This window comes from Octodon degus, unplaced genomic scaffold (assembly GCF_000260255.1).
Source record: "Octodon degus isolate 3935 unplaced genomic scaffold, OctDeg1.0 scaffold00053, whole genome shotgun sequence".
Classification (NCBI taxonomy): Eukaryota; Metazoa; Chordata; class Mammalia; order Rodentia; family Octodontidae; genus Octodon; species Octodon degus.
The window spans coordinates 4253078-4279017 of NW_004524629.1; the positions used below are offsets into that span (position 1 = coordinate 4253078).

General features: G+C 38.6%; 1 protein-coding gene across 3 annotated transcripts in view; it reads left to right on the top strand.

Annotated features, from left to right (window-relative positions):
• The window catches only part of Rbpms (RNA binding protein, mRNA processing factor), a 175223-nt gene that overhangs the window by 68025 nt on the left and 81258 nt on the right, over positions 1-25940 (top strand). For all 3 annotated transcript variants that reach the window (XM_004633291.2, XM_023717613.1, XM_004633290.3), the window contains exons 2-4: positions 19676-19753; positions 22557-22595; positions 23577-23639. In XM_004633291.2, the coding sequence (XP_004633348.1) occupies positions 19676-19753; positions 22557-22595; positions 23577-23639 (180 nt within the window). The remainder of the gene's footprint in view (positions 1-19675; positions 19754-22556; positions 22596-23576; positions 23640-25940) is intronic.

Here is a 25940-nt window from a genome sequence, read left to right on the forward strand (position 1 = left end):
GAAGAGGAAGAGGAAGAAGAAGAAGAATTGAAATAGTTTGGGGAAGCTTTGTTGGAGAGGCAAGTTCAATTTGAGTTTCAAGAATATGAGCACCTTCTTGGGAAATACTATTAACTGTTAAAAAAAAGACTATCGTGGGGGCTTGCGGGTTAGCTCAGTTGTTTAAGCCCCTGCTGGGGCAAAGCCAGTCAGGCACAGGGGACCGCAGTTCAATCCTCAGCTCCCCATGCCTTACCAGACCCGCCCTTAAGGCAGCCTGAGCCAGCCTCCCTCTAAAAACAACAACAACAAACCTCAAAAAAAGGCTTGTGTTCCAAATGAGCAAAGGAGTAGTCTTCAGGACTGACCCAGTGCAGCCCAGGAAAGTAATATTGTGTGGAACATTTGACTTGGGAATTCCCAGAGACTTGGGAGTTTTGAGGTGAAGTTGCATGCCAGCAGTGCTGATGATGAAGTTAGAAAGCAGTGGTTTTGTTCTTTGTTTTTTTGATGCACGTCTAGAGCCAGGTGAATGTCTTTGTGTGCATTTTTGTCTGATATTTTTTTCTGCTTTTTAACATCACTGGCTTATATCAAAGATCACATTGTAATAAAGTAAAAATGCCTGATGAACAGTTTGCTTTCCCTGCACATAATCAGTTATTTGCCCCCCAAAATGGCATTTGTGCTATCCCAGCAGGCCCTCTGAGGATTATGGGTCATTTGGCCAAGCACTGCTTCCATGTGCACAGAGTCAGTGCTGAGGTGTAAGGTTAAGCATCTCTTTTCATCAGCCCTATGTCCATACTTACGGTTCAGTTTCAGTTGGCAAAGAAAGTATTGCAAGTGCTGTTAATTAAAATATTTTGACAAATAACGATCTTGTTGTTTGTTGTCTACATATACTGCCTTTTAGATTTCTGATGAGGTTTTCTCTTCTATTATGTTTAGATTATTTAGAAATTCTTCCACTAAGATCCAAGTGAATTATAATAGCTTAGATGTGGCCATTTGGAAGAGTGATTGAAAGCTTTGGCACCGCAGAACTGCATGTCTGGGAGGTTGGTTGTGTCTTTATTTGGTCATATTAGCAGACAGACTCTGGCACTTGGAGAGCTGTTTTGTTTGCTCTCACATATCTCAGTCTGTGTTGTGGCCAGCGTTGAGCTGGCATACAGGTTCTGGAGATCGCTGACAGGCCAGGTCAGGTCCCCTCTGAAAGATCTTGTGTGCCCCTAGGTTCTGACAATTCTGAACATTTGTTCTCAGTTGGAGAACAGTTTTAGAAATTGCCAGGCAGTCTGAGATTCACAAAATGGAACATATTGCCCTCGTTTCTATAGGATGTGCTGTTTTGTTTGTATTCTTTACAGGTGGGCTACAATACAAACAACATATTCTTTCTCACATGTTAAACCTTGGAAGAGAATGCCAAGTTTCTGAAAGGTAGTGGTGTGAAGTAGCATTTTACACTGGAAATTTAATTTATTTTATTTTTATTTTTTGAGATAGGGTCTTGCTATATAATTCAGGCTGACCTTATGTTCACTAGATAGCCTGTGCTGGGCTGGAACTCATGGTGATCTTCCCGCCTCATCCAACCCAGTGTAGGATGAGGATTATTGGTGTACACCACCATGCCCAGCTTTAGAAATTCAGTGTTTTTTGTATTTTTAGGGAAGGGTCTACAGGGTTTCCAGGGTCTTACTACTAGACTGGACTCATAGTGACCCTCCTGTTTACAGCCTCTCAAGAGCTGGGATTACCGGTGTGCACCACCACACCCAATCTCAATTGCCTTTTTTTTTTTTTTAGCATGCCCTTGCGTCTGCTCATAGGCACTTTAATCAGCTGAGCTATTTGGCTGGCCTTAGAAATTCAGTATTAATAATAAACTATTTGTGTTTTTAGTGACAATTTTTTCATTGGTATTTTTTTTTTTTTTTTTTTGCGGAACTGGGGATTGAACTCAGGCCCTTGCACTTGCCAGACAAGTGCTTATTCTACTGAGCCATCTCCCCCGCCCCTCTTTTCCTTAATAGCTATTAAAGCACTGGTTTTTCTGTGGGTAACTTGAAAGTATCTTTAGCTGGGTAAATGAAATCCTATAGTTTACGGTTCAAATAATTTCACTTTTGGTGTTCTATTTCTGCCAGCAGAAACTGCCACCAGCAATTGAATGGGGGGGTTACTATATTTATTTCACATAGTTAAACATGTGTTGAGTATTTACTCTGTGCCAGGCACTTTTCTAAATACCTTGCAAATATTCACTGTTAAAACCTCTTAACCAGTTAAGTAGGTTTTAGTATTCCCAGGTTGCCAATGAAGAAATTGAGGTTTCAGTTGGTTAATTATCTGTCCAGTATCACTAAGATAATAGATTTTGGAGCTTCGATTCAAGTCCAGCAGCCTGGCTTCAGAGTTTGTATGCATAATCACTATGTTCTGCTATGTAATTATTTCACAAAGAGAAAAAAATACAAATGGATTTATTTATTTATTTATTTTTATGTATTTGGTACAGGATCTTCCTACACAGCTTGGGCTGGTAGTGATTCTCCTGTTTTCATCCTCCCCTGTGCTGGGATGACAGGCATGCACTGCCACACCTGGTCTCAGTCCCCGGCTCAGTGTGCAAATGGATTTCATCATAGCTTTTACATCAGATTGTCTGAGATGCTGGCTATACCTAGTAACTGGAGGCCATTCACCTTGTTACACTGGCAACTCTGCTAAATTCATTGACGGCCTAGGATATTATTTTAATCACACAAACCACACATAAAAAACATACATTTTAAATAAATATACTTAAATGAGCATAGGTATAATGAACAGTGAGTTTGATTGAAAGTTGTTCAGTGCCAAGAGTTAGGTCTTCCTGACTGAGGTCTTGTGACCCTCAGCATCTTTAAAAATTTTTTTTTTTGTTAAATGCAGCTTCAAGATCAACTCTTTCATACCTTCATTTTAAAAATGGGAAACAAGAGACCCAGAGCAGTCAAGGCTTACACCTTAACAGCTTGTTTTGAAGAATACAATCTTAAACAAGTGGCTTCATTTAATGGTCTTTTACCTTCTGTGTAGTTATTGAAATTTTACTCAGTACTGCAAGGACCCAAGTTAAATGTCTTAATGAGATAAAAGATATTGTAGATCTATTCAAAAGCAAATATGTTGAGCTTGGCAGATAGCTCAGTAGAATAAGTGCTTGCCTGGGAAGTACAAGATCCTGAGTTCAATCCCTGGTACTGGAAAAAAAAAAAAAATCCTCTTTGGTGCCAGGGAGATAGCTCAGTGGAATAAGCTCTTCCCTGGCAAGCGCAAGTACCTGAGTTCAATCCCCGGTTCCGCAAAAAAAAAACAAAAAAAACAAAAACAAACCAAAACAAAAGGAAATACGTTAACCTAGGTTATTTTTCAGTCCCAAACCTCCCATTTTGCTGTCATTGTGGTGTCTTTTGTTGTTCCCAGTGGACACATGCATTCGTACTTGTAAGTCACATCAAATCTTACAAGTTCTGTAATTGCTTTATGTAATTATATATGCATATAAGAAATACATATTGAACAAGATCCAAGCAACCACATAAATGGTTAGTAGACATTATTGGTGGTTATCTGATGGAACAAGTATGGTTTTAGTAGAGAGTAGTTTCTGTAACAGGCTGGGAAGTATTAGTTATAGTTTAAATATACTGAATATATTCTTAAGTTGGGAGATGTCTAAAACTTGGAAAACTGGATAATTGAACTTAAAGGATGGAAATTTGTTCTTTTCTGTAAGTATTCATTACTGGGTTTAGTAGTGCTTTTTTTAATTATATATTTAGTACAGGGTCTCACTATGTAGATCGGATTTGTAGTGATTCTCCTGTTTTCAGCCTCCCAAGTGCTGGGATTACAGGCATGCACCATCATGCCCAGTCTCAGTCACTGGCTAAGTGTGCCCTGGGGCTGGGGCTGGCTCGGCTGGCATGGCCAGCATGGCTGGCCAGGGATCAGGGATCAAACCCCGAGGTTGTGCTCTGCCTGAGCAGGCACTTTAGTCCACTGAGCTATCTGGCCGGGTTGTAGTGCTTCTTAAACTAGTGTGTGACTTAGAGGAAGTAACTAGTTTAATAGGTTATGTTATAGAAACTTATATTCTTGCCATGTGGGTTATTTTGGTTTGTTTTTTGCAGGGTGCTGAGATGCAAACTCAGGGCCTCACACTTGCTAGCCAGGCACCACAAGCCATGTAGTATTTTAGATGCAAGCAAATAACAGCCGAATGAATTTCTCTGTGGAAACCAGTTTAGAAAAATAAAAGATTCTTAGTAATGAGCTTGCCATCTGTCTTCTAGTAGGAAGTACAGCCTGCATGTGCGGCACATCTGCTCTGTGGATTTCTCTGGACCAAACCCGTGTTTGGTCTTTTTCTTGGTATTCAAAATATTTTAGATTTATATTTTTGCTATTTTATTTTCTATGTCATATGCGATATGAGTGATTCAGAAACTTTGGCCCAAGAGAACTGCATGTCTGGGATATTGGTTGTATGTTTATATGGTCATTGGAATATAGTCTTTCTGGCACTGTGAGAACTGATTTGCATGCATGTATCTTAGCAGTGAGAATGAGGTTTAGGTATTAACCTAAGTGTCATAGGTATCTATACTATGACAATATACTTTGTATATTACAGTACAAAGTAGTGGGTTGTACTGGGGATGTAGGTCAGTGGTAGAGTGGGTGGTAAAAAAATAAGTTAGCAAATGTTTATATATATATAGGAAAAACACCTAAAAGAAAAAGTTATTAAGCATTATCTGAAAAATTAGAAATTGAGTTAACTATTGTTTGAAAAGAGTTTAAATTTATTTTATTCTAATGAAATTCATTTTGCCAGGCAAGTGCTTATTCTACTGAGCTATCTCCCTGGCCATAAATGATAGATTCTTAACAAAATATTGATAATAGAGAATGTGGTGAATTGACAGCTGGTGGCCAACTTGGAATATCCAGCTGAACTGAATCAGCATGTTGCTGGGTGTAGAAGACCCACCAGAGGCTTGTTGCCATCAACCTAGAAAGAACTCAAGAAGAAGAGTTGGTGTCCTTGGTTTTCCTGGAGGAGCTTGTCATGCTGGCCTTCCTGATGTGAGCTTGGTTGTTCTCATCATCACAAGAACTTGGGACCTTGTTGTCCCTGAGGATGTCTGGTACTTTCGGGGGGAGCTTCAGTTCTTATTTGATCATTGCTTCTTGGCTCCAGTGCATATCCCTTAGCCTGTTGGCATAGATTCTTCACCCTGCTGGCACAGAGTTTCTACCTTCCACTGTTGACCTTTGGGACTTCCCAGCACAGATCCCTGAAACAGACATGCATGAGATATTGCCATGAGCTCTTGGCCTCCATCCAGTTGGACTCTTGGGGGACATTATCATGCCCTATAGGTCTTTAGCTGGACTCATGCAGGACATTTTCATGCGATCCAGGTCTTCAGTTGGAATATTTGGGTCTTCTGTATGTGGACAGATTTCCTGCACTCCTTTGTACTTGACTCTTTGGATGAATATTATGGAATAATCCTATAAATTATGTGTCCTATATTAAATTGTTTCCCTTGCAAATCCTGACTGCAACAGGGGGCAAATATTTTCTCTGAATGTTTTTAATGTTAAGACTTTGTAATGTACAGAAAACTTTTTGAACTTTTAGATTTGAGATTTTTAAATAATTTACATATCTATTCTAAGAAATAATAGAGGGATAGCATATGCTCTTTGCTTAATTTCTCCCAATGTAATACCTTGTAAAATAGAGACGTAATATTACAACCAATCAATTTACACTGATACAGTCCACTGATTTTTATTTTTATTTTTCCCTGTGTCATGTGTCTCTGTGTTTGGTTCTATGAAGTTTTATCACAATAGTAAAATTTTAGTAAAAACATAGTTAAAATATTATCACATATCACTTCAATATTTATTACCCTTTCCCCTTTTATATTTCTTTGGTAGGAGTGTCCAAACCAATTTTTTTTTTTTTAAATTTGTGTGTGTGTGTGTGTGTGTGTGTGTGCACAGCTCAGTCCACCAGGGGGCAGGGCTGGCTGGCATGTGGTGCTGGGAGATTGAACCATGGTCCCTGTGCTTTGCTAAGCTTGTTCTAAGTAGGTGCTTTAGACCACTGAGCCATCTCACCAGCCCCCCAATTAGTCTTAAAAATGAGATAATCTCAGGAATGGAGTAAAGGCAGATAAGAGATGTGCTTTGGTAAGTATTGAGTAAGAAAGAGAAAAGGTTTAATAAAGAAGGTTGATGTGCTGACCAAAGTGGGATTTTCCCATAACGGACCAAAGAAGTAGAAAGAAATGTGGTATTGATAAGACTGAGAAATCTATTGGGGTTCAAAAGTAGTTACACTTGTTTCTTTTTCCTGTGCATACTATGTTTTCTCTTGTCTACTTTAAAACTGTGTGGAAGTTGTATGATAATGTCACATGCAGCCAGTCTTAGGATTGTATTGGTACACGAAAGTACTTCTTTTTGAATGTTGTGAGCCCTCTTAACATAGGTAGCATTTTCTGAGCTCTTACAGTGAAACCGAGCACTGAGTTCTATGTACACTATTTCTATTCATTTAATTCTTGCAACAACTGTACCCCAACGGGAAACAAAAAAGTATTGTACCATTTCTGAGGGTTGGAAGTTGAGGTAGGTGGATCTAGCTTGGAAGTTTTCATATGGCTACATTTTTAAATGATGCTGCGGCTTGACTGGTGCTGGGACATTTGCCTCCAGTACATCACACTCCCATGGCTTTTGGCCAAGACCTGTGTCACTAATCATGTGGACCTCTATAGAATTTCTTGATTACCATCGTATTGCGACAGTTGGAAACTTCCATAAGTGGTCCAGGAGCAGCTCCTTAGAAAGTCATATTCCTAGGGCTGGCCAATTAACTCAGCAGGTTAAAGCACCTGCTTAGGCAGATGCAGGGGATCCCTGGGCCTGCTGTGCTGGCCCCATCCCCAGGATGCACTGAGAAGGCGGTTGAGGCCAGGCATAGTGGCACGCCCTTGTAATCCCAGTGCTTGGGAGGCTGTAAACAGAATCACTACGAGTCCAATCTGTGTAGTAAGACCCTGTAAACCCTGTAGAACCTGTACTAAATAAAAAAAAAAAAATTGTAATAGTCATATTCCTGTTTTGATCTAGTTAATAGAAGCCACACATTGTCAGCCTCTGCCATAACCTGTTCATTAGGTAGATGTCACCAGGTGAGGGGAAGGGTAAGTAAGTTCTGCCTCTTGAAAGAAGAACTACCAGATGATTTGTGGACTTATTTTAAGCTAAGGAAATTTAGAAATGTAGAAGGTGAGTGTCTTTATCTACAGGGTATACCAAACATGTGAGGTACAGGACCAAGATTTGAATCCCAGCAGCTTGCCTCTGAATTGTTTTTTCAGTCATATTCCTTTAACACTTGACCTCTTAAATACATGAAGTCACAATTCACCTTTGGGTCTCCATAGTTTGTGGTTTTGTATGGGCCTTCATTTTGTCCCTTGTTCCCAGTACTTTGACTCATTTATTTAGTTTTTTGTGTAGTTTCTGATTACCTCCTGGGGTACTTTGCCAGGGTCATATGTGGAAGAACTTTCAGTCTGAATATGAGCTGAGCTGGCACCAAAGAGTTTTAAACTGTGTATTTGGTAGTTCCCTTGACAAATCTTTTCTCCACTCTTTTCTAGTTTTGCAGTTAGATAGTGCTTTGTGGATAGTTGTGGAAACTAAAATGGATGGTGGGGTAAAGTTCTGGAAGTGAAATTTACCTGTTGTCCAAATCAAAAACAAAAGATGCTGAGAGCCCTGAGCAGTGCAGGGCTCTTAACTATATATTTCCCGCAGGCCTCAAGTCACCATGTGCTGAGTTAGTTTTTGCAGAATAGTTTAGTAGAGGCATAATGACTTTTTTCTTTGAATAAATTTGTAAAGAAGCACTTACCCAAAATATGCAGAAGGAAAGAGGAAGAAAAGTCTGAGAATTTTGATAAGATCTTTATGTGTTCTGCTTAACTTTCATTTTTGTCCTTCCATGGAAAAGTGTGTTTTGCGGTGATCTTTTGATGTCTTATAACTTCAGAGTATTCTGTACAATTAAAATCCTAAGGGCAAGTATACTTTGGGGAATTAGGATGCAGATTTCTATATATAATATACTGGGTTAATGTACAGATTTTAAAACTTCAGGTTTTAGCCCTGGAAACAGTGCATTTGAATGAAGAGCAAGACTTGCCAGTCAGGGTTGAAACATAGCAGACCACCTGAAAGAAAGTTGGTTAGAAGAACTAAGAAAGCCAGAGTAGGGTACTAATAGGATAAGAATTAAATGGTAAAGCCTCTGGCTTTTTTATAAAGAACTTCTTAAACACTAAAGACTGAAGAACTGTTTTTTTGACAGCACTTAAGTTAATTGCTTAATAATGAGGTTATTTTCTCACATGGATGTAGTTTCCTGTCTAGACTAATTAAACCCCCAAATTCTTGATTTTCCTTTTAATCCACTCATCTCTTCTTGTTTCTGACAGTAGTAACATTGGCTAATAGTGAGGTTTCAGTGCTCACATGTATAAACAAACATTTGTTATCTATACCATTTATTATGGGTTAACTAATGGAACTTGTAACACCCAACTGAATTGAATCAATCAGTATGGTTCTGGGTATAGAAGGCCCATCTGAAGATTGTTGCCAACATCATCAAAGAAGAACTGGAAGAGAAGTAGGTATGCTGTTGATTCTCTTGAAAAAGCCTGTCATGCTGGTTTTCCTGACATGAAGTCAGTTGTTCTCATTGTTGGAGGAGTTTGCTGTCACCCAGCCTGGCTCCTGTTCTCTTCAGGGGGAGTTCTGGTCCTTACTTTGAGTATTGCTTCCTAGCTCCAGTGCAGATCTCCCAACCTGGTGGCACAGAGCCTTTACCCTGCTGGTGCAGGCTTTCTAGTTTTCCACCACTGGCCTTAGGGCCTTTCCATTCCAGGTCCTTGATAGAGACTTTGCCATAGATCCAGGCACTCAGCTGGATTTTTTGGGTCTCTGGACAGATGTCTTGCAGTTTTCTACGTTTGACTCTTCGGGTGAATTTTATAAAATAATTTATAAATTATGTGTCCTGTATTACCCTTGGAAACTCTTGATGATAGCACCATTGCTGTCTAAAACCTGGAAAACTTAGGGTTTTTTTTCTCCTTTTAGATGAAAGATGGCCAGCATTGAACTTTGCTCCTAAGAAATATTATCAAGGGCCAGGGATAAGTGCCTGCAAGCACAAGGTCCTGAGTTTGATCCCTAGTGCTGGAAAAAAAAAAAGTAAAATAAAAAATATTATCAAAGTGGGATTCACAAAGCCAGATAATTATAAATTGGTATTTGATGTGGGGTGGACTTTTCAAAGATTGAACATGTTGGCATGTTAAACCCAGTGCTAACTTACTGTCTCCATTTCCTGTGGATGTACTCATTCACCTGAATGTGGTGTAAAACATCCTGTGGATGTACTACTGTCTCCATTTCCTGTGGATGTACTCATTCACCTGAATGAGTTTGTGAACACAGTCTTCTTTTCTTCCATGTGTGCTTCCATTAGCCTTTTTCTTCTGAACCTGCTAGAAATTCATTGATCACCAACTATAAATTTGGTTGTTGTATAGAGTGAATTAACCACCTCAGTAGCATTTAGAGCATACTGTAGAGGAGCTCTCAAAACAAGGGGGGTGTGCACTGTGGGTAAATTGGTGGCTTTTGTGTTTGAAAAAGGAAAGTGCAATTTCCAGTTTAATAAAACAAACCTGGGTATCCATAAGAACATTATAGCAACCCTTTTATCCGATAGTTAGTTGATCCTTGGTGCCCGTAGAAACCTGGCCTTCTGAATGGAATCATACCTTCCCAGAGAATGGAAAAAGCATAGGCCTGTAAGTCTAGTATGTGGCCCTTGTGAGGAAGGGAACTTGAGTACCTGCTCCATTTTGAAGCCAATGCCAGTAAGAAATTGGAGCTTTACTGAAGACTGGTCAGATTTTGTTGGGCTACAACCAGATTAAGTACCTAGGAGACCATTTACGTGGTTGTGGTAACCCATTTCCATGGTGGCAAGACATGAATCAAATACCATACTAAGGCAGCAGAGCCTTCTTTGGAAATGAGGTCCAGTCTTGAAATTTGGTATTTAAATTGGTGCTTACAAAATAAGCAAAGAACTGAAACCATTGATACTTTATTTTTTACTGACACTTTACTTAAAAAGTGTATGTAACCAGTGCATAAAACGTACAAAAACAGCTCTGCATCTACCTTCTTGTGTGTTAAAACAGTCTTGTTATATGGAAACTATGCTGCACAGGTCGGTGGAATGCTTTTAACATCCCCGTCTCTGAAACCCAGGTTTATATTATTATCTGGTCTCTCAGAAGAGAGATGGCAATTCAATAGGTGAACTCTTTTGTTCTTGTCTTAGTGGGAACAGGGGTGGTCATGAAAGAAGAATACCCTGCTAATACCAACATGGTGCATGGTTCTAGAGCTGGGCCTTAGGGTCACTAGTTACCCTTTTTTGTTGGGTCATTTATTTTAGAGATACGTATCAACAAATACTGACTTGTGGTCAGAATTGAAATGTGAAGCAAATTACATGAATTTGTGTTTTGCTAGATTAAGCTCATCCCTTTGGAACCAATGATAAGCAGGAAAATAAGAAAATTTCTAAGAACAGAGCTGAACTGGAAATACTCAGTGTTTATATTTACAATTGGAAGGAGATGCATTTCATCTTCTGTTTGTTTTCTGACTAGTTTGTTTCTTGGTCATTGCTCCATTCTGTTTCTCTTAATGTAAGAAGGGTAACATAGTTCTTTACATAGCATGTTTTCTTTCTTTCTTTCTTTCTTTCTTTCTTTCTTTCTTTCTTTCCTCCTTGAATGCCTTCAGGGCACTTTTGGCTGGCTGGAGTGTTGTGAGGATCGAACTACAGCAACCTGAGGCTGACAGCTTTGTGGAAGCAGCCACTTAAAGGACTGAGCTAGGGCCAGGCCCCCATGTTTTCTTTTTTTAAAAGTAGTGTGTATTCATAAATATCTGAATTCCAAATGTGTAAATATTTAAATAAAAAGATTATTCTTGATCCATTCTCTTTCCCACTATTAATGTATAGATAATTTGGTTTATATTCATTTTGTACCCATTTCCTTATATCTTCTTTTAATTCACTGTAAGAGATAAACTGGGGCTATGAATTCTTTTCCAGATCATTTTTTTATTTCTACATGTTTGCAGTACATAACGTTTGCATTTCTTGCGTAGAGTTGCTATGTGTACATAACACATCATAACTTCTTTTTTTAATCCTCTCTTCTTTCCTTCTCTCTCCCTTCATCTCTTATCCACTTCCCTTTGAGAAAGATCTGTCTCCTTCTTGGTTTTTTTGTTTTTTTTTTTTTTTTTTATTTAGTTATTTATAATTTGGGTTTCTCATACAAGAGAAACTATGCAAAAGTTAAGCTTGTGTGTCAGATGTTTTTCACTTAAAAGTATGGTCTCAGAGTGGCCCCATTTTCTAAAAATGACTCCCCTTTAAACTTAATGGCAGAGAATTATTCCATTGTGTGTGTAAATACCCCATTTTCTTTATCTATTCATCTGTTAATGGACATACGCTGTTTCCAAGTTTAGCTATTATCCATTAATCTGCTATAATCTTGGGTATACGTATATGTATTTATTACAGTAATATGGTGTCTTCAACTCTTTGGGAAGCTACCTAGAAGGGAAATAGTTGGGTCCCATGGAATTTCTAGTTTAGTTTTTAGAGGAATCTCCATACTGATTTCCATAGTGGTTGTAGTTTGCATTCGCACCCAACAATGTAGGAAGGATCCTTTTTCTCATCAACCCAGCTAGCATTTGTTGTTATTTGATTTCTTGATAATAGCCATTCTTTTTGGGGTAAGATGGAATGTCAGTGTTGTTTTAACATCTCTCTGATGACTGGGGATGTTGAGCCTGTTATGTATTTATTGGCCATTTATACTGAAGTGTCTCTTCATTTGACTTGCCTAGTTTTTGATTGAGTCTTCTATTTGGCAGGTGACTTAATTTTTTTGAGTTTTTTATATATTCTAGATATTAGTCTTCTCTGTCTTTTTGTTTTTGTTTTAATGTATTTGATTGTTACAAGATCTCACTACACACCTCAGACGTGGTGATCCTCCTGCTTAGAGCCTCCCTAGCGCTGGGATTACAAATATGCACCAACTCTTGTTGGCTCAGCCCGCCCTTGGGGTGGTGCTGGTGAGGCATGTAGTGCTAGGGAATGGACTGTGGTCCCTGTGCTTGCCTAAGTGGGCTCTTTAGTCCACTGAGCTATCTCACCAGCCCATAGACATTAGTCTTCTGTTTGAGGAATTGCTGTCAATTTTTTTCCCATTCTGCAGGTTATTTTTTCACTCTGTAGTTATTTTTTCTGTTGTGCAAAAGCTTTTTAACTTGATACAATTCCATTTGTTGATGGTATTTTCTCTACAACCTGAGTTCTGTTTAAAAAGTCCTTGTCAGGGCCAGCAAAATAGCTCGACGATTAAAGCGCCTGCAAGCAGGCACAGGGGCAGGGGCTTGATCCCCGGGCCTGCTGTGCTGGCCCCACCTATGGCAATTGAGACTGGGTGTGGTGGCATGTACCTGTAATCCCAGCTCTTAGGAGACTGTAAACAGGCAGATCACTACGAGTCTGATCTAGTTGAGACCCTGAACACCCTGTGGACCTGTCCCTCAAAATGGGGGGGGGGGGGCTCCTTGTCTACACCTGCAGCTTCAACAATTTTAACTATTTTATCTGCCAGGAGATGAAGTGTATCTGTTTTAACATTTAGTTCTTGGGTTTAGGTTAGTATGTCGTGAGAGGTAGGGGTCTACTGTTAACTTCTACATGTAGATAGCCTAGTTTTCCCAGTACAGTTTATTAAAAAGGCTCTCTTTCCTCTACTATATAATTTTGGCCCTTTGACAAAGATGAAGTAGTTGAATGTGATTTCTTTTTTTGTATCCTCTGCTCTGTTTTGTTGGTCATCATGTTTTTGTGCCAGTAGGAGTCCAGAATTGTGATGAATATGAAAAACTTCCAGTGTTTGCCCTTCCACTTAAAAGTCATCAGCTTTTCCATACAAATATTTAGTCCCTATTTTAAATGGTAAATTGATGAGTTATAGTATCTTTTTTTGTTTGTTTTATGTTTTAAATACAAGGTCTCACTCTGCAGTTCTGACTCGTAGTGATCCTCCTGTCTCAGCCTCCTAGCACCAGAATTACATACGTGCATCACCATGCCTGGTTTTGGGGCTGGCACAGCGCACCTGGCTTTCCAGTGCCAGCACAGCATGCAGTATTTGTGATCAAACTCAGAACTTTGTGCTTGCCAGGAAGTGCTTACGCCGCCGAGATATCTCCCTAAACCTCAGCATCTTCTTGAAGGACTTTGTTATTAATTTGTCTGTGTTTAAATTGGATTTATTTATACATAAATGTGTTTAATCATGAGTTGAAATATGAGAGGTTTTATTGCCTCTTAACCATATACCTCTTACCATATACTAGTTACTCTCCTCACCAAAAGGTGTACAAGGTCATAGATTTTTTGTGTTTTTTGTTTTCCAAGCTTTTATTTCAGTCTGTACCTTCCTTTTTAAATTTTTCTTCTGTGATTCTGATTTTTTTGTCTCCATCTTATTTTCTCTGTCCTGAATTTTGTCACACGACTAAGACTGATGTCTTCTGCCTTTTTGTCACATATGAGTATTGGTCAGTTGATGTTATGGTAACTGTATCAATACTGGCTAATAGTGGCTGGGAAATAATGGTCATTTATCTTGTTTCATGTTATCACCAGATTGTTTGACAGGCATACACTTGTTTTTCCCATGGACACAGTCAGTCAAGAGATATAGTGTGCACTCTGTGCCTAGGACTGTGATACAAACTGCAAAAGAACCTTTGGACTCTTACTCACTTGTGTACCCAAAAGAAGAGTTACTCCAGAAGAATGATTCAAATGTCCAGCACCTTTGAGAGCTGCTTTTGAAACCTACCTTCATGGGTCTGAGAGTTATAAATTGAGAACTTAAGCAGCAGGTGAACACGGGCACACCATCATAGGTTTTACTACTTAAAAGATTCCAAATGTTTCAAATACAGTTATTAAAGGGTCTTTGGAAAGGGAGAAAGTGCCTTTCTGTAATCTCAGTTTTAAAGGAAACATAAGAGGCCAGCTTAGAAAAGTTAGAGATGATTCTTAAAACCTTGTTATAAAAAACCTAAACTATCTGGTAGAAGGATGTGACTGCTTTCTACCACATATCCACATCTTTTTAATTTTTTTTTTTAAATTCCGAATTTAGGCCTTTTTTTTTTTTTAATTTTAGGGAAGGGTCTACAGGGTGTTCAGGGTTTCACTACTAGATCCGACTCATAGTGATCCATCTGTTTACAGTCTTCCAAAAGCTGGGATTATAGGCATGTGCTACCACACCCAGTCTTCAATATCTTTTTTTAAAAAAATGTTTATTTATTTATTTATTTATTTGGTACAGTCTCACTACACAGCTCAGACTTGTAGAGAGCCTCCTGTCTCAGCCTTCCCAACAGTGGGATTACAGGTGTGTGCCACCACATCCATTTCCAGCAGCTCTCTCTGACAGGGCTGGCATGGCATACAATATGGGGGATTGATCCCAGGTCCTTGTGCTTGCCAGGCAGGCGCTTAGACCACTAAGTAATCTCCTAGGCCCTTGCATATCCACATCTTGAATTAAGTACCCTCCCTGTTATCAACACAAAAAGGCATGCTCATTGTTTAGAATAGGACCTCTCTTATTTTAGGGTGTGATTTATTTTTTACCTTTCAAAGGGAGTTCAGTACTTTCACTTTATTGAATTGGGGTTATTAAATGAGAAGCTGGTCACTGAAATGGAGCTTGTCTTTCCTGGTGTGAGCTGAAAGTGCCATTTAAGAACTCAGGACTGGTATTATCCAAAACCTGTGTCTTCTGAGTAATGCTAAGTAATGACTGAGCCAAAAATGCTCCTTTCTGTCGTACACAAGCAGTGTCTACTGACATTTATTCTTTCAGTCCTGTTGGTACAAAAGTGAAGTTCAGGGTACAGCCACAAAATCCATTAGGCCTCCCTCTCTTGGGATTCATCTGTCAACAGCTTCATGTCCTGAACTTCTGTAGAGCATGCAGTGTCCTTGAAATGAATGTATTTGAAAGAAATATATTTTCCCATGTATTTTTTAAAGTAAACATCTGCAGATGTTAAAGGCATAGTGGCAGACACATCTGTGTCCATTACTGATCAACTGAGAGCTGCCCTGGAGAATGATTTGACCTACTAGGAAGTTCATTGGGGTTCATTTATTTGTTATTTGAGATTAAGACTTTTTTCTTTCCTTTTTTTTGGGGGGGGTATTATGTGTTTATCTCATTTTTGGGTTCTGATTGCTTATTTTGTAACCGAACTAATAAGCTTTCTGATACGGTCATGTGCATATTCGATTTTATTTGGATAGTAACCTCTATGCAGTTGAGAATCCTGTCTTTGTGATTTCCATAGACCTTAGCTAAGCGCATTGATCTGTAATGGCTCAGATGGCATATACCATGTGTGATGGTATAAAGACTAAGGAAAAGAAAATGTTTTGAAATATCCCTTTGATTCTAGTCTCAAGTTGCCATCAAAAAGTATGAATTAAATACGTAAGTGTTTTTTCATTCATTATGTATATTGTTTATTTTTTTAAACCTTGGTGATATAGTTTTCTAGTCTGAGGTAGTCGAGGAAGGATTCTGAACACATTATGGCCTTGGATATAAGTAACATTTAGTTGAATTTCAAAAAATGTAATTAAGTATTCAAGAGTCATTTTCTCTCATCTGACTGTTCTGAGGAGAGATCTCTTAATGAGAGAGATGAAATAATCTGAAAGGTTTCTTGTTGGAGACAGGCTGCCTATGAAGTTCAGGCTGGTCTTAAGCTCACTGTGTAGCCTGGCTGGTGGTCCACCTGCCTCAGCCTTCTGAGTGCTACAGTTAGAAGTGTGTCTCACCATACCCAGTGCTGGCAGGTTTCTGAGACAGTGGGGGGCTTTGGGCTTTGCTAGGTTTTAGAAAATGGCCTTCATGTCCACGTTTAAATGAAGTGCCAGCCATGACTCCCAGTTGGCTTTGGGTCTTTTAGCATCTGTAGGTAAGTAGCAAACTTGGGCCTACCAGGAGCTTGATTCTCACCCCCACCCCACCCCACTTATAGCAGTCTTACCCAGAGAGCAAGATAAGAATCTCTGACATCTCATTCTGGAATGTTTACATAAGAAAGTTTCCTCCATAAACTCTATAATTTACTTTGATACAAATATTAGGAAAGCCAGGTAATAGAGGAAATTTTTAATCTTACCAAATAGACCTAACAGTATTTAATCTGTTTATCAGAGGAAAAAAAAACATGAATAAACTGATGAAAAACATTAAAATCACTGTTATTCCACCACTTAGGGCAAAATTGTATAAACCCTTAGATATATATTCTGCAATGTATTTTTCCTTCAAATTATATGTGTTGTATTTGTATGTTTTCATGCTGCTTTACAGGAAAAAATTGAGGCACATGTATGTTTTCCTTGGACATGATTTTTATTGGCTATGTAATATTCTTGTTATGCCATCTAGATAACTCTTACATTAAATAATCTTAATTGATAATCCTCAGATTTCTAGTTTTGTTCATAGATTGTTTGACTTACAAATTTGTATGAAGCTATTTTCTGTAGAACAATGACCCCCCCTTCTTGTGCGCCCCTGGCCTTTCACATGCTAGGCACACATTCTGTGACTGAGCCCCTGAACAATATTGTAAATGGTAGTTTATTTCTAGACTGATTCAACAAGTCCTTATTGGTGTCTGCCACCTAGCTAAGGAGTACTGCCAGACATACGTTGGTCCAACATTTTAAAGCTTTAGATTAGCTTATTATCTTACTTCTATGGAACTCTCTGTAACCAGGTCAGCACCTGACAGAGCATCAGAGGGTATGGTGGTAGTGCTTCTGTGCCCACAGTCTTGGCCAGAACAGCCAGCGTGAATAGACAGTGTTCACTTGGTACCTATGGGAAGAGATGTGGTGGGACTCACCCTGGAAAGATTCTGCTGGCTAGAACTAAGCCAGGTGATGAACACCTCAGGAAGTAAGGCAGGAGCATTGCTGTGAGTTTGAGACCAGCCTACGCTACATAAGTGAGTTCAAGGGCATCCTATACTACATAGTGAAGTAAGGACGGATAGACAGATAGAGGGATGGACAGATAGACTGTGCTCCAGAACCTTTCCTATCAGTGGCAAAGACAAAGGAAAAGCAAAGGCAAAACATAAAACCAACAAAAACCTTAATTGATAGTTGTAGACCATTCCACCAAACAACCGAACACACAGTTGTTCTAAAGGCACACAGAACATTTACCGTGTTCTGTACCATAAATAGTACAGGAATACTGTAATTGTTAGATTTAAGCCCATTTCTACAATATGTAATCATTCTAATTTAAATGTTATCCAGAGATAAAGTGTATATCCATTTAAAGTCTATAGTGAAAAAAAAAAAGTCTGTAGTGAATGTTCATAGCTGTTTTATGTATAAAAGCTCAAAACTAGAAATAAGTTAATGTCGACCAGCAGTCAGTGTACATCAGACAGGTGTATCCATGCAACAGAATACTTAGTAATATAATAGGATCCCTTTAATAGAAATAAATTTCATTTTAGGTTAATGTGAAAAAAATCCAGACAAAATGAATACGTACTGTCATTCCATGTGTGTGAACTTTTAGAACATGGGTGCTAATCTTCAGTGTCAAAAATGCCAGGTCAGTGATTGCCTAGGTTTGGGGCATATGGGATAGGACAGAAGGAAGTTTCTCATGGAATGAGAAAATTTTGGGAGCTGATGGATTATAACTATGATGGCTTCACAGGTTACACATACATCAAAATGACATTTTGGTGTATCGTACATCAAAATTGTACACTTCGAAGTTGTGTATAGTTTATTGTGTATCAGTCATACCTCAATATAGCTGTTTGAAGTATAAACAATAAAATAAGACAGCCAGAATTGTGTCATTCTACTGTGTACTTTCTAAAGTCCTTTCTGATTTGTGCTTCTGTGCAACTAGAAGCAGTGGCAAGTGTTAGGAATCTAAGAAAGAGAGAAATTTTTAGTTAATTGTTAATTTTGAGAATCAGTTTGTTCTGTAGCTGAACTTGCTGTGTTACCTAGGTTAGCCTTAAACTTTGACCTTTCTGCCTTAAGTTTCCCAACTCCTGTGAATATAGGTGTGTAAACATCTGGGTGGAAACATCTTTTATATTTAGCATGATTAACAGTTGAGTGTTAAATTTTCTTTGAGTAGCAATGTGATATCTAATAAAGAGCTCAGTCATGTTTTATCAGCTTGAATAGAGGACTAGAAAAATATGATGTTAATTCAGTGACTCCTCCTTACCTATTTAATCAAAATCAAATTTCTGAGCAGGTGGTGTGTGTGATGTGCTGTGGTTTCACCCTGCATTCTCTGTTCAGTCTTAGTTCACCCTGGCCCCAGAGTGCATGTGTTCTCCGGTCCATCCACCCTTAGTACTTTTTGCTGCCTGTGGTTCTGACCTACTCAGCTTCATCTTTGGCTGGTAAAATCCTACCTGCCGTTTAAGTTTCCATCTAGAAGGTCATCTGAAGTGGGTGTGTTAGTAATTAATTTTGCCCTGTGTCTTGCACTGTGTTATGTCAGTGCCACCTAGCCAGGTAGCTTGTGTGCACCGGGCTCCTGAGCTGGCTGTACATACCTTGCATAGCGCAGGAGCTGCACTCAGCAGGGAAAAACGACACAGATTAGTTTATGCAGTAGGCTTCTGTATATTTAAATGTGTTAGACTTGTTAATTGTGACTTTACATTTTTTTTTTAACAGTACATGCTCATAGTACATGATAATTACATTCATCATGGGAGTTTAGTACATGCACGTAACACATTTTAATTCTTATTCCCTTTCCCTTCTACCTCCTTCCATATCTTGTTTTCCTTCCTGTTGGAAAATTTTTTCTTCCCTGTTTCCCATTATCTTTCATTTTAAAATTTTATTGTAAATAATACCATTGAGGGAAGCAGCAGCAAGACAAGCAGGAGAAAGCAAAATTTTACTTTGCTTTGGAAGCTTGTTGTATGGCCATTTGATTAGAGCAGTGTGTCCTCCTCATTCATGACTTTTTTTTTTTTTTTTTTTTTTTTGATGTGCTCTCTTATGCAAACGTTTAAAATATATGGCACCTCCCCACAACCTCAAATTCTAGGAACAAGCAGTGGCTAGTTGAGAAAGGGAGAGGCAACTGGCCACAATTGCCTCTGAAGGCATACAGAAATAACTGTGTGAGTGTAAGTTCACTGAATGGTATCCTAACAGTGAGTATTCATTGTGTCATGGAAAGAGCATGATGTTGATGGGAGTCACAGATATTTATTTGGAGAATTATGTTTTTGAGATTGCATATCAGACCTGGCCTCTGGATTGTCCAAATTGCTCACTTCTTAAATTTTGTTTTTCTAGGTCCGGACCCTATTTGTCAGTGGTCTTCCTCTGGATATCAAACCTCGGGAGCTCTATCTGCTTTTCAGACCATTTAAGGTACGTTTTCTATCTTTCAGAAATTATAGGCGATAAACAGACTATATACTACAAAATTCATGAGAGCTTTTTGAATCAAGAAAATAAAAGTTTCAGAAAGCACCTTGTGAAGAGAGATTTAAAGACTAATGTGTTTTAAAGGAATTAGCAGTTGAGTTCTAGTGTATATATAGTCTGTGGATGCTGAGTCAAACTGCCTTTGGGCCTTCAACAGCCAATGTGGAGCAGTCTTAGAGATATGAGTGTAGATGAGACAGGGATGAGCTTCTGGCCTCAGGGGTCTCTGCTCTATGTAAAAGAGCCTTAGTGATCTCATTGTTTATTCTACCTCATCCCGTTGTAGATGCTAAGTAGAGAGCATGAAAATGTTACAAGTTACTTTTACGTATTTATATTTCAGATGTGATAATATAAGTCAAGCCCTATTGTAGGTGGCCTCCTTACTAGTTGGAATAATACTCTTGGTACTCTCTTTGGAGAGAGAATATAAATAGGCTTTTTTATGAGTTGGATTAAGAACCTGACACTTATTTTTTTCACAGCCCAAACTCTTGTTTCAGAGTCAAACCAGATTTCATAGGATACATTTGTTTGAATCGGGGTTTCTTTCCTGGTAGTGAAATATTTAATGCATTTGCCTGTGTGTCTTCTCTATGGAAATAAAGATACTTAATGTTGCTGGAATTGAAACCTTAACAGGAAATTGGGCTAGTGCTGAAAAAAACTATGGTGCTGGAAGGCTTCATGAATGTAGGGCCCCTGCGTAGGAGGTCTGAGTTGGTCATTGTGGGTGTGTCAGCAGCAGTGCCTGGCAGAAGCCATTCTTAGATGAGGCACTGGACAGTTGGTTTCTCATTAAAGATCTGTCCTGGCTGAGGAGGAACAACAGTTTGAGGGGTTGGGTTCAGCATGGTAGAAAGGTGGAATAGGATGTAACAGCTGAAAACATTGAGTTAGAAATGAGGAAAGATTACAGGAAAAACCAGGTTCAACTAAAGTCCAGTTTATGTGCCAGTGAGCACCATGAGCACAACTCCATTGTGACAGACACTTCGAGATACAGGAGTAGTGTTGACCTCATGGAAGGAAACAGAAAGTTTTGGTATAAGGCTGGCTAATAGATAGTAGAAAAGAAAGAAAAGACATGGTAGAGAGTGGCAACTTCATAAAATTACCTGAGTTGCTTCTCCATGGCTGAAATGTACGGAAGGGACAGATTTCTGTAAAGGCTGAATTCTTTTAAGCTAGTTAAACTTGATATTGTTAGTTATATGGGAGGAGACAAATGCATTTCAACAAAATATACTGAGATTTTATTAGTTAGACTGGTATGTAAATTATGTCATTTAATTACCACAGTTCTTTAAGGTGAATTAGCCTTTTTTTTTTTTTTTTTTTTTTTCCTCCAAAAGACAAAAATGCAACTGGGAGCAGTTAATTAATTATGCTCAAGTTGGCAGAGCCAGGGAACCAGTGTTTGATTCTGTTGTCCCTGTGCTAAAATATAAAGTTACACAGTTCCTCTATAACTTTAGAACACAGCATATCCCTACCAGTGGTATTTTAGTTGAGTGAAATATCCCTTTATTCTTTACCTGCAAAGCCTCTTGAGTGTTGAAACCTCTGGGATTTTTAGGAGAAAACTCCTTTGTGAAAGGAGGGGCTAAGTAGTGTGAATCATGAATTTTCTAGCCATGAGCTTCTTAAGGCCTTGGAGGTAAAATGTTTATAGTAGCTAATTGGTAATTGAGTTTTCAGCTGGGAAGATGTGAGAATGAATCAATCCCAACATCAGTGCTAAAGTCGGGACCTTGCTACGTTCCTAGCAGCCCTCTTTTAATTAAAGTCCCTGGCAGTTGACCTTAGTCTGCAAATCTAACTCGGCCTGATGTGCGTAGTATAGTCAGTCTTGTCAAGTGGTATTTTTCGTCTCTGGTATCATCCATCAGTGCAAGCTACCAGCCATTGATTATTTGAGAAAAAAAACACACGCTGGTAGTCGGAACCAGGGTACAGGGCAGGGGTGAAGAGAGAGAATGAAAGGAAGGGAAATTTTCATCTTCTTTGAGGATGAGCTGGAGTAGAACCCTACAGGGCTGTTTTTTCATGTTGCAGTTAGAATACCATCATGGTAACTGGCTGCTTCGTTAAGTAAGCAGAAGGATGTAATCTAATGCAGCATGCATCTTCCCTTTTCTCTCTCTCTCTCTTTTTTTTTTTTTTTTGGTTTGTGTGTAGTACCAGGGATTGAACTCAGGACCTTGCCAGGCAAGCACTTTTTCCACTGAACTATCTCCCCGGCCCCTTCCTCATGGTTTTAAAGTTTTGATCAATAAATTGTACCTCGTATATGCTTGATGATCCACTGTTATTTTATAACAAGTGAATATATATCCAAGTCAGACTTGTTTGCTGACCCACATTATATTATTAAAATACCCCCTTCCCTCTCCTAATTTTATAAAATCTCTACTCTTATACAGACCAAGAAAACAAAAAAGGTCTGTTGACACACCCATTACCCTGCCATTGCATACTTGATGAAAAAAAAAAATAAAGAGAAATGTGGATAAATTCATCAATTTTAGGACATGATTTATTTTAGGTCTCACGTATGCAAATTTGTGTGTGTGTGTATGTGTGTTGCACAGTCATTTTCCCTAACTTTGAATGCATTTATGAGGAGAATTAATCAGTAGTGATAAAGGACTCACTTTTTCTTGAGCAGGATGATATAACTTACTTTTTTCCCCTTAGGGTTTTTTCGTCTTCTTTTTATCTAAACTTGTCTCTCTATTTTCAGGGCTATGAGGGTTCTCTCATAAAGCTCACATCTAAGCAGGTAAGAATTTGAAAAATTTTGTCTAAACAATCACTTTTTTGTAATTTTCTTCCGGAATGTTGATGGGGCTTAACTTTCTTTTTTTATTCCAATTGGGCTTTAATTTTTTGTTGTTGCCTTTAAAGGTGACATTGAGTCGCAAATTAGCACAGGAAAATTTGTACTTCTATAGTCTCCAGCTAGGACATTTGGGAGGTGGTAATCAGTGGCTCCAATAGTCTTGATGGGCTTCTTGGATTACCTGTGTGCTTGTTTTTCATTTCTTTCTTTCTTTTTTTTTTTTTTTTTTTTTTTTTTTTTTTTTTTTTTTTAATTTTTTTATTTTTTCTTAAGCTGAAAACTTGACAATCACCTGTCTCTCTGGTTCATCAGGAATAAGCTGTTTTGCAGAAAGCCTTCTGGCTGAAGGAATAAGTGTCCAAAGGGATAAGGGCCCCTATTTACTTGCAGCAATACGGTTTACATGTCTGTTTAAAAATTGGTTTTTTAAAAGCATCTCTTAGGATCTGAGATGAAAATTTTTACATGTAATTTTGAGGCTTTAGGGCTTTTATCATTGTGTCATTCTATTCCTTGCACTTACAGTGTACCAAAAGGTGATTCGGTTCTCTTTTCATTTTAAAAGATGAAGAAACTGAGGTACAGTGAATTTGATTTAGGAAAGTAGAACCTCTCCAACCCAAATTTTCCTCTATCCCCTTATTCACTGCTGCTCACCTTCCAACCACCTCTAGATTTTTTTTTTTTTTTTAATTTTTAATTCTCTAAGTCCCTGGCTATGTCCTTGAAGAACCACCTTCACCATCCCTTTGATTCATGTTAAAAATTTGGCTAAGCCACTACGTCATGATTCTTTGGTACTGGCTTTCTTATTTCTACCCATCGCCTGTGGTCGTTTCTTTATCTTAGCGCTTCAGTTTGACATGCCCTTTGACAGCTGTGTGCTGATTTTTTTTTTCATGTTTGTCTTTCTTTCCTTAGCCCGTAGGTTTTGTCAGTTTTGACAGTCGCTCAGAAGCAGAAGCTGCAAAGAATGCTTTGAACGTAAGTATACACTTATGATAGATTCTAGGGGTTCTCAGGAGGTGGTGGGAAGTAGTAATCTCTTCGGACCCGAAATCAAATGGAAGGCCTATGACTGCTCAGTCTAACCAGGAAGGAAGGATTCACCAGTTTAATTAATCTCGTACGGAGCTCTTTCCATGGAGTGTGATGAGAGGTGCAAATTGTTCTCATTGGCTCTTACTGAAATGTTTGAATACAAATTGATGATGCAGGTTTATTTTAATTTACCTCCTTCACAGCTCATGATGTGACTAGCACTGCTTATTTTTTTCCAGAGGGGATTGTAGACATGAGCCTGGCCAACACTGGACTCTAAATGGCTAAGCCAAGAACAGAACAAAACCTTGGCTTTTCTTATTGCATCAAGTTTTTATTTTTACTTTTTTCTTTTTAAAGAATGTAGCTTTTTGCTCCGAATGCCTTCAGGGCAGGTTTGGCTGGCTTGAGTTGTGGGGATCGAACCACAACAACCTGAGCCTGACTGCTTTGTTGAAGCAGCCACTTAAAGAGCTGAGCTAAGGGGCAGGCCCCTGCATGTGGCTTTTTGTAGTTTTTTTAAAAAGATCATAATTTTCATTCTGATGGTTGAGCATTTGCATATGTCTTTCCCCAGACACATTAAGCATTGTAATGTAATAAATTACAGTCACTTGTAATTGAGTAGAGATACTTGTAGGCATCATATCTATCGTGTTTTGTGGCATTTATCAGCATTACTTTAGTAAATATTTTCCCCCTCTGGTATGTTAAAAAACAAAACAATTTAAGGAAACTAAACCAAAGGGACATGGAAGAAGGCATAATTTGGTCCTAGTGGCTGAAGTCTAAGTAAAGTTGGGCTGTAGTGTCCTCCAGGCAGTTGGCATAAGCAGTTGTGAATAAATGTTGATTAAAGCAGGTCAGAGCATCTAGGTTGCTTCCTAACAGGCAGGTGACCGCTTGACCACTTACAGTACAGATGCCCTTGTATAGGCTTTTGGCAACTTGTGGCCAGACTTTGTTTCTGAGCTACATCTCAGTGTCCCTGCCAGCTGTGCCTTTGAGCAGACCACACAAAGAGGGTTGTTAGAGACTTAATATGGTGATGAGTGGGGGCCCCAAGGGAAAACCTTTGTGTGTCTACTCGGCATAATGGTATCATTATAACCCAATCTTCAAATGTTTTTTGACTTGGAAAAAAAGTATATACTTTCAAAAGAAGTGGAATGGACATTTTTCTTAATAGCACATAGGCAACATACTTTAGGACTCAAGGATCTCCTGAAGAGTCCAGAATTTTTCTTCGTTTCGATAAATGACTTCTGGTCAGAACACTGCCTTCTCATACAGAACAAAGTATAAACCAGTTACTTGTCAAGTTCCAGGAGTGCACAGCAAAGCCCAGTTTTTATGTAAAAATTATTTTATGGCCTCAGGATGTAGCTGAATAGTAGAGTGCTTGCCTAGTATGGATAAAATCCTGGGTTTGACCTCTGTTTCCTCAAAAGAAAAAAAAAAAAACTTTATGATTTTGGCGTTGCATAGTTACTACCAGAATTTTCTCAGTATAGTCCAGTTTTACACTTGAAACCATACATTTTAGTGAGGCATTGTTCTATATAATTTTAAACAAGCAGACATCTTTCTAAATCTTCTAGGTGCTTTAGAGTTATGTTAGATGATGTTTCCACTGTGTTGTTTCCATTGTTCTTGTAAAGAAAGTAATAGTAGTTGAGGCACATTCACAGTGTGGGCTTTACTTCTGGTGTGAGTAGAGATGGCACCAATTCACTGTTTGAAGAACAGTAGGGTTTGCACAGTACCCATACCTGCTTTGGTATATACTTTTAAATGAATAACTGAAGTTTATTGCTTTAATTTCTTAAAATGGTGCTGAAAACTATTTCCTTCCTAAATAGAGTATGATGAACATAATTTCATTTTACTTTGGTACTTGAAGGTTATCATCAGAAACAGATTTTTAAACCCAGCTCACCCTGGAGTGCTATTTTTTGCTGGCACATGGTGTGGTACATGTTCTTCCCTTGTGCTAAGCTCTCTCTTCTCACTATCAACAAGCTTTACACAGCAGCATTGTCTGCTCTGTAATCATTAATGCTGCTGACTACTTGGGAAGAACCCCAAACAAAAGAAGTCTAATGCTGTTCTGTAAGTCTGTGGAAAATTCAGATTTCACCATGTGGTAGTGAACATGGGCTTTCAGCTGCTCAGGAACAGCTTGTGAACATAGAGCATTTACTGAGCTCCTGGCCAATCTCTTTCTTGACATGTAAACTTATA